The sequence below is a fragment of the Pundamilia nyererei genome, unplaced genomic scaffold (assembly GCF_000239375.1).
Source record: "Pundamilia nyererei isolate P.nyererei 1_Seehausen unplaced genomic scaffold, PunNye1.0 scaffold00134, whole genome shotgun sequence".
In the NCBI taxonomy this organism is placed as follows: domain Eukaryota; kingdom Metazoa; phylum Chordata; class Actinopteri; order Cichliformes; family Cichlidae; genus Pundamilia; species Pundamilia nyererei.
Window position 1 is genome coordinate 1,752,977 of NW_005187535.1, and position 9,483 is coordinate 1,762,459.

Genomic DNA, 9,483 nt, shown 5'->3' on the forward strand with positions numbered 1-9,483 from the left:
CGTGGCGTTCCTCCTGTCAGTCTGCTTGAGAAGAGCCAGGTGACTGCAGGGGAGAAGGTCAGAGGTTCTGCTGCTCTGTAAATACTTCACATGGTGCAGGAGCATCTGAGGTCAAACAGCACATCAGAAAGAGTCCTCTGTGGTGGTGACAGGATTAAACTCGAGAGTCCCTGTGTAGGCAGTGTCTACCCCTATTTCAAACATAAGGAGAGATGCATTTTAAGGATAAGCACTTGTTTACTGATTCATTAACAACGATAATTATATTGTAATACTTTGTATAAGCCCTTTCTGAGAGCGTTTATTCACACAGTTGTTCACAAATCAATTCAAATACGAGTGCAAACATAATATGTGAGAGAAATATTTGTAAAGGCTTATAAGCAAACATCATACATATATAAATCCGCAAATACATTACCACGGTTACCTAAATCATTAAAGATCCCAACATTACCCTGGGAATCCCAACATAGAAATAACAGTAAACACTGCATCTAGACAGTGGCGCATGGAAATGATATGAACCTCTTGTATATATAAGCTTATTCTAAATTTGTGGTTTAGAATTGTCCAAATAATTTTTTTTCACAGCCTTGTATTCCAAAATATTCATATTACAAAGGAGGGTTATTCTTTACTGTATTTTTTTTTAAATTTAATTTAATGTCAGAAATCCAAGGAAAGGGGCATTTTTATTTATCAGTTTCACAGGAAGGCATTATGGAATGTGTGTGTAGGGTGGGAGGGGGGGTTTAGAGGAGTTTGTTACAGCATTTCTCGAAATGCGTCAGATTGCTCTGGCTGTCCGGGGGAATGTGACGAGTCAGTAACATGCTTGCCTTCTGACTGTTTTCTCACGGGAAAAACACCAAAGAGACAAACAGACGCTTATGTGACCGTTTTTTTCATGTCATTTTTTTCTACAGGTTTGTATTTAGACTGAGGAAACCAAGCAGCAGGACTGTAATAGCAGCGGCGCAGGGACAAAAAGGGTTACAAAGAATAAAGTAACTCACGTGCGTCTTTGAATCGGGGTTAAACGTCCTAAAACATGACAATAGAGGAAAAGCGCTAAAAGGCAAAGCATTGACTATTTCACATGTTTTAAGGGGGACGTTTGAGGGAGCTGCAAAAATCAGGCTGCTGCTCCAGACCTGCATGCTGATCTAATTTTCACGCTGATAATATGATCCATGTGTTTATAAAGCCGGCATGCACATAACCACTCACATAAGCAGTTTGAAGAAGAATAAGGGACCTGTTGGACTTCAAGGAAGCGCAAAGGTGCTTACCATGGTAGAAATGACACATTAAACTTGTGTTTGCATATATATGAAAACACATGCAAACATAGGTTTAATGTGCCTCGTATTCAACTTTTAATTCTGCTGCTCCACTGTCAGTGTCTGCTGTATTTTATCTATCAATTCTTCCGTGTCATACAAACTAACACGAGCGTTTATTCCCAGTTAGTGGGTTCAGTTTTATCTGTGCATAGCTGGCCAGTACGTTCGGTGTTCAGCTTGGAGCTCTGTCTCATACACATATCTTTCCGGTGTATCTGTGGGAGTGGTTTGGAGTCAGCGCTCGCGTGTCACTCAAGCGGAGTCAGCTGCTGGCACGCGCCCCCGCTGCCGTGAAGCGGTGCTCGCAGAGCGAAAGTTTTTTTTTTTTTTTTTTGAATAGGCTCTGTTGTCTTGCTGTGGGCGCACTACTCCTTTTACAGACTTCTTGTCCTGATGCTTTCCAACCTCAGTCGCAACTTTTACCTCGGTTGATCCAGCAATGTAGCCCGCAGGCGTGCAGAAGAGTATTTTTGTGTGATATTTTAACTGGATACTTTTGTTTCGGGGGCTACAGAGCGCGCAGCTAGTTGGGCTGGTCTGGTGTTGTGTGGTTGTGCGGGATCCGGTGACCGCTGGGGCAGATAGGCCACCATGCTCCGGCCGTGGGCTGCGCACTGGGTCGCAGCTGTGCTGCTGTGTCGGGCGGTGGCACAGTACTCCAGCGATCAGTGTAGCTGGCGAGGAAGGTGAGGATGGAGACGAACAAAGGATTTGTGGTCATATCAGTTCAGGAGCAGATATCTTTTCATTTGTGAATGTCAGGCTGATAATCTTGAAGCATTGCGCCGTTTTAAGTGATGGCACGGACAACACATGGTTCATTCATATAGGCGTAGATTATTAAGGTTTTGTTAAAACAATCTTGTGACTTAATGTGCTGTTTACTTACCCCGTGTTTTTCACAAGTGATGAAAGAAAGAAAATTCAACCGTGTGTTAAAAGGATAAGTGTTTCTTTGAGCCAGTTCTGTTGTTACGCATGGTTTTGGCGTTAGATGAGTAGTTTTAGTAAGATTTAACTTTATGTTCAAGAGGAGCCCTCATGGCTCAGAGTAAAACAAGGGGAAGAAATGTCAGTGAAAACAGGAGTTGTTTTGGAAGTGCTTGTGGTTATTGCTGAGAAATGTAATGACGTCACATTTCATTATTAATCCTTAATTCGTTTACTGGATTTTCTTTTTTTTTCTTTTTCTTTTTTTTTTTAAGCTCAGTCAATACTCTCGAAAAGGAAAGTGTCAATATGACAAACAGATCATAAGAGTGATTTTCGTTGGTTTATTTTGACAGTGTTGCTCTCTATAGTTTCTCTAAAAATGCTTCCTTTAAGATTTTATGTATGCATGATCACAGGAATGTCTCTAATCTAGCTCCTATCTTAAGTAAATACAGCCACATGGCGCCTTTGATCACTCCTCCAAGTCCCCAAGTCATAAAAAATGAAAGCCTGTTCTTTACACTCTGTGTTGTAAAGTTAATCAGCCTTAAACTTCTAACAACTTAATTAGTCCCTGATGCTGAGGTGGCTTATCAGCACAAGAGACAAGTGAGAGATTTGCTGGCAGACAGCTGCAGGAGTTCTCCTCATTGGTCTTAATCCCTTCTATATGTTTCTTTAACTTTGTTTGTCCAGCACGTTCCCACTCCCTTTCAACATGTAAATGAATCAGAACGGTAGCAATATTGAAATGTATTGAATTTGGTATAGTATTTTTCTCTCTCTCTTATTTTCTTTACTAAATGTACCTGTATATTGTTTACTTGTTTGAAATACATTAACAAACAAACATGTTACAGAAATTTCTACATCCACAAAACTGTTGTCTGGATTCTGTAGCCTAGGAGTACAATCTCTGTAGTACTGGTTAAAGGTTGATTTGATGATATTATATTATAGTCCTTTTATACAGCCATATGTGATAAAAAAAAAATCATCGTCTTTTTCTCTGCAGCGGTTTGAGCCATGAGTCCCATCGCAGAGATGTGGAGCAGGTCTACCTTCGCTGCTCACAGGGATCTCTAGAGTGGCTTTACCCCACAGGGGCCATAATTGTCAACCTGAGACCAAACATAGAGCCTTCACCAGGTCATATGTCAGGTCTCCATGTGTGCATTAAACCTCAAGTTTACTCCCAGGTAGAGTATGAGACCAATGTTGAGAAACAAGCCTTAGTGTATAATCAGGAGTTCTGAATGTGTCTGCTTGGCCCACCTTGTTCAGGGTTCTCATGTGTACCTGGAGCATGCAGGGGATCTGAGGCTGCTGCTGGCAGAAAAGGACCAGGCTCAGGGAACAGTGCATTGTTTCAGCCTGGCAGAGGGGGTGCTATTTGTGGAGGCTATCCCACAGGCAGACATCAGCCGGAGGATCACAGCTTTCCAGTATGAGCTGGTGCCCAGTCAGGGGCCAGCGATGCACATGTTCCCATATCTGCAACCTGGTTTAGGTAACAGCCTGCATTTTTTTCTTTTTCATTATTTTGTGTTTTGCTCTTGTGTGACTGGTGAAATTCATTTTCTGGTAACTTGATGTAATGCTGAGTCATTTCCTCTTGATGCATGCTACTTTTCTTAGCTCTCGGTATTCAGTACTCAGTCCCAGTATTCAGTGTTACTGTTCATAACACTCATTAAAGATCAAATAATGAAACCTATTTCTCTATTTGCTCAAATATCAAGCCATAAAATCCAGAATATTTTAGATTGATTTCACATAACATTAAAAATTAATTGACTTTGTTGTAAGCAGGGACTATATAAAGAACAGTTCATTAATGATGCAATAATAACCTGATATGTCAACATGGATTCTGGTAAGCTCAGAATCCATGTTGAGCATTCTTGTGAGAAATGATATCTAAAATTTAAATAATGAGCAGAAAGCGGTGACAATTTCCTAATTTTAAATGATAGTTAAACACTGAAAAAGGACAAATATTCATTGTATTATGTAAACTCAAATAAATTCCCAGTGATTGCAGCTCAATTTTCACATGGTTTTGCAAATTGTCCACAATCTTTTGGTAACTTGGTAAAATGTTACTTATAGCTGGCAGTTTAGTAACGTGAAATGAGGCTGACAGACCAGAGCTGGAAAAGCAAAAAGGTTTGGTAAGCATGAGGCCTCATTACTGTTTAACCCTTGTTTCTTCATCCCACCTTGAAGTAGCCCCTTTTCTGACACCCCACCCCCCTCACACACTTCCTCACTCCCACTCTTCCCTGTATCAGCCAGACATATAAAAACAAGCAAGCCAATCGAAAGGTCTCACTAGGGTCAAGCACAAGGGTCAGCCAATCGTCTCCCAGCTGTCAATCAAGAGCAGATCTTCGCCACCCCCATTAGAACAGGAAAATTTGAGTAGCCCACCCATATGAGGGAAGTGGTGTTGAGAGGAACTGTGGTGGGTGGAGAGTCGCACTGGACTATCTTTATGAGAGCGAAGAAAGCCTTCCCAGTGAAACTTCCTGTCTGAGTGTGTCAGTGTGCCGTGGTGTTTTATAGCTGTTTTTATAGCTGGCAGGGTCAAGGGGTAATTCTCCAGCTATATCTCTTCCCTCACCTGCTGTCTTCATTCACATGCTCTCTATACCTCTTTTGATGTCTGATATCTAAGAAAAACCCACCAAGACTTTGAGAGTGAAATAGATTAATGGGAAACTAGATTAGATAAAAATACACAAACTAAGGAAAAATGTTTGTCTTTTTTATAGTAGCTCTTTATTAAAGTGTTGTTGTTGTTTTTTTGTCATATTTTCAATTTCAGTCGCCTGCAAGCCTTGTTCAGATGAAGAGGTCCTCATGGCTGTGTGTACTAGTGACTTTGGTAAATAAATATCCACATGCATACAGATTAAATAATTGATTTCACATTTTGCAAAATATACTTTGCTTATTTAAGCCTTGGATTAGATTATTGCCATTCAAGAAACTAGAAAGAAAATGTCCCACCAAAACTAAATTGGAATTATGTAGTGCAGTGTTCTTATGTTAAATTTATAGTACTGTGTTAAAATGACTCCATAGCTATAGCATAAACTACACACACACACACACATACATATATATATATATATATATATATATATATACACATATATATGCATAAAACCAACACGGCAAGCTGATCCGTACTTTCCCAGAAATGTAGGCACATGCAGTCCAGACTGCGACAGCTTTGATCAGTTTCCTAATCACATTGATTTGCTGCGTAAACAAATCATATCAATTAGCACAAATGTACTCAGACATTAAACAAAATGTAATGGGATATAATTGTATCTCGCTTGCTCACAGTGTTAATTAATGCATTAGCCTGTGTTCTGCTAAGTAGTCTTGAGGCATTTTCTTGCTTTTATGAATCTGACAATCATGTAGATTTAGTCTAAATGTTCTCTTCATTCTTCATCTTTTCATTTGAACATTTATAGTTTACAAAGTCAACAGAAAGACTCAGACTTGCACAGTAATATAACTCTGATATTAGCAGTACACCAGGGTAGGGAGGTTATGACAGCAGTTTTTTGTTTTTTTGAAAAACGCTTTCATTGCTTTCTGAAGTTTATTTAATTTTAACCTGTTGATTTAATTTTCTTTTATTAAAACTGTTCCTTCTCTGTAGCTGGCAGTGGTGTCTTCCAAGGCGTCGCACCAGGTACTAACAAGCACTCCCTGGCGACAGTGACTCTGAGACGACTGTTTCACCAAAAGAGCAGGGTGTTTGCTTGGGGTGGAGCCAGAGGACGGAGTTGGAGTGGTCGTATCAATGTTCCTGCACAGTGCAGTGTGCGTCCTGGAGGGGACGAGTATCTTTTGACTGGCTCTGTCCATTTTGGAGAAGCCTGGCTTGGCTGTGCACCACGCTACAAAGACTTTCTAAAGCTGTACATCCAAGTGCAAAATGCAGGAACAAACCCATGTCAAGTAGACACAAACTGAGAGATCTGTTCTCGGCTCTGATTTTAAACAAGGAGTGCTTCAGTCAGCGAAGAAAACGCGCAAAGGTTACAATTTGGAAGATGGGTCAATAAGGGACTGGAAGGAATCTTACAGATTTATTCTTTTCGTTACAGGCTACGTCTTCAGAATCGTATCAGTTTTATGACATTTTAATAGCCAACGTGCTACTTAAACCGAAATGTCCCTTTGGCTTTATTTTGCTACTGCATATGTAAATATGTTTGTAAATCTGTGCATGAGTGACTGTGAGTGAAAGAAGGAACGAGAGGCTTAAATTTAAACTCGTGCCTACCTGGTTAACATTTTTATTCTCTTGACGATACTGCTCATTCTTGAAATGAAAGTTTGCTTTGTAAAAAGCTTTCTGTAAAATTTAGGAGTCTTCTGACAGAAGTGTATAGTACGCAGCTCTGTGAGTCTTTGTGTGTGTGTGCTGCTAATGAGTTCAAAGGGACTGTACATATTTACAGAAATTAAAGATATGTGTTGTTATCTCACCAAAAAGGTACACACTTGGCGTGTTTTTCAGGTTGTGAATGTGTTAGTATGACCTCTATGTCCTGATAGAGGGGCCCTGTTTATAATTTATTAACAAATCTGCCACTGTTTGTCAGATACTGCACGGCACAAAGGGGCTTAGTGTGGCTGGCATGCGGATAATTGAAAACAACTGACAAGTGAAGTTTGTAGTAGGAACAGAAAGTGAAGGACCAAAAGTTACCAGGCTTTCTGTCCACCCACATGGATGCAAACAAAGACTTATTATCCACCTAACTAACCAAAAGAAAAAACTATTATGAGTGCTCAGTGACCATTAGCTGGCAGGAGAGCAGCAGTGCGTCACTGCTGGCGTTGCTGCCCCTGTGGAGCTTTGATGAGCCACTGTTCTGTTTGGCATCTGCTTTCCCTGCACATGTATATGTGTGTGTGTTTGTGTGTGTGTTCACTACTGAGTGAGAGAAGTGGAAGCAATTATATTTTCCACCATAACAATCCGGGTAGCTCAGATACTAATGTGCTAATGTTTTTCTCTCAAATTTTCTAGTTTATACTAAACAAAACCTCTACTGTGTACAGCCCTAAAGGTACAGGATATTCATTGTATACTTAATGTAGGAGTAGTTTTGAATTGTAGCCTAATGGCAGGAGAAGCATGTCTGCCAAAATAAAAAGGGACTGCCAAATGGATTGATGGCTGAAACTACTAAGGCTTGATGGGCGGAGAGCTGAAAGACGAGGCGGATGTGCGAATGACCTTAGAGGCGTGTATGTGCACCTTTCCTGCTGCCTGCTGTCAACAGTCTGTGTGTGTGTGTCAGTTTCTGTGTGTGATGTTTTTGCTCTTTCCTCAGGAAGACCAAGAATGGATGGAATGTTCCCCTTTCACACACACACACGTTTGGTTAACTATTGTTGTGAGGACACTTGCTAAGATAATGATTCCCCAGGCCCTTACCTCAGCTCATCACAACAGACTGCCTAAACATATTTATTACCTTTATTATTAAACTACGTCTGCACCTTCAAACATCTCTTTGAAGATGTGTCTTAAAGTGATTACAGTCCAAAATGTCCTCAGTCTGAAAGTTTCACTCAGCTCATAAAAATGGTTAGCCAAGCAAACAAATACCTCAGTCAATCCAAACATAAGGTTGGATTATTCTACTTTATTTTTTTTTAAATTGCAATGGTGCCTGGCTCGGGTTTCTTTTTCTTTATTGGTGTCTTGTGAGCCTACATGCTGGGCATATTGCTTAATGCATGACACAGTAATAGAAGTAATTCATCCTCATTATCTTGGCCATTATACTGAAATACTATATACTGAAATCAACAAAGCTTTTAAGCCTGTTGCTGAGCACTTCCACAAACACTTCAGCAACTTTATACTGCAGTTTTAGAAAGTTGGATGATTCACAAGAGCTACATGAAACAAAGAATGTTCAACACTGAAGGCTGAGATAATCTGACCTTTGATGGTGTGTACAGATAGTAAATTTTAAAGACTGGATTATTCAGGTTTAATGGAAACAATTGTGGGTTGAAATTTGTACAGCGTGACCTTTAAATATTCCAGTCTTTATGCATCTGTTCAACAACTGCTGAGAAACTAGAAGAAAAACACGACCAGAACTGGACTTCTTAACTGATCAAAAACTAAGTACAAGGACACAGAGTTAAAGTTGTCATCGATGCTTAACATGCAGCTAATATACGATGTGTGCTGTAAGTGCTATTTGTCATAAGTGAGGATGGATCTGAGTGAAAAACTATGAGGAACTGAATACTAATATCATTTTTAAAATAATAGGATACTTTCATCAGATGTACATTCCATCTGGAAAGTACTCACAGCGTTTCACTTGTTCCACATTCTGTCATGTTACAGCAAAATCATTTTACCTCAGAAATTGCAACAACAGTTAACTTAAGGCACTTTATATTGTAAGATAAAGACAAGTTATTTCATTATTATTATTACTGGGCAAGGTTTCCGAACTTTTTCCTCTGTACGAATGCTAATTTTTCTCATCTTTTTGTTTAATCTATAAAACAAGGTTAATTTCTGTTATTTACTTTCAGTTAACATGTAGAGACATATAGAGAGGCATCAACACATACCATTAAAGCTAAAGATAGAGACCTGAGAGGGTCAGCTCTATATAACAGTGCAGAACATCTTAACATACTAAGGTTCTGTGTGTGTTGCATAGGTGTGCTTGTCTTGGGTTGTAGTTTGAGAAGACCACAACACACGCGCCCTGCGCACTGCCAACATGCACACAGGCTACACTGCAGAAACCCAACCCACAATAGCAAACACTCAATACCCCCTGGCAACCCATCTTGGCAATGGTCCAGCTTGCCTTGGCATCCTCGCTAATTCGGGACACACTTATCCTTCTGCATGGGGGTCTTAATGCTAACCTTTAACTGTGAGAGTGTGTGAGATATGGAAACAGTTTGTGCTACAGTATGCAAGGGGCACAGCTGAGCGGTCAGCTGGAGTCCAGGGAATGGCTGAGCTCAGGGAAAATACACATGTATGCTTCCACCCACATACTGTATACTACCAGTGGCATTTTATAATGCACTGGTCAGGGTGGGGTCAGTGCTTTTTACATGGTGGCGCAATATTTTAGGTTGTAAGTATGTCTGGTTTCTGAAGGAGAAGGCT

At 40.2% G+C, this 9,483-nt stretch overlaps 1 protein-coding gene across 1 annotated transcript; it reads left to right on the forward strand.

Annotated features, from left to right (window-relative positions):
• The first annotated feature begins 1,657 nt into the window (after window positions 1-1,657).
• On the forward strand, window positions 1,658-6,809 carry metrnlb (meteorin like, glial cell differentiation regulator b). Its single transcript, XM_005743701.2, has 5 exons — window positions 1,658-2,035; window positions 3,298-3,481; window positions 3,567-3,792; window positions 5,113-5,172; window positions 5,968-6,809. The coding sequence occupies exons 1-5, from the start codon at window positions 1,941-1,943 to the stop codon at window positions 6,282-6,284; spliced, it is 882 nt and encodes a 293-aa protein (XP_005743758.1). The 5' UTR covers window positions 1,658-1,940; the 3' UTR covers window positions 6,285-6,809.
• Window positions 6,810-9,483: the final 2,674 nt, after the last annotated feature.

Bases quoted from the DNA above. Each gene is read 5' to 3' on its own strand.
- metrnlb (XM_005743701.2), top strand. From the start codon at position 1,941: ATGCTCCGGCCGTGGGCTGCGCACTGGGTCGCAGCTGTGCTGCTGTGT. The intron at 2,036-3,297 runs GTGAGGATGGAG...TTTTCTCTGCAG, and splicing joins CAGTGTAGCTGGCGAGGAAG to CGGTTTGAGCCATGAGTCCC. The intron at 3,793-5,112 runs GTAACAGCCTGC...TTTCAATTTCAG, and splicing joins ATATCTGCAACCTGGTTTAG to TCGCCTGCAAGCCTTGTTCA.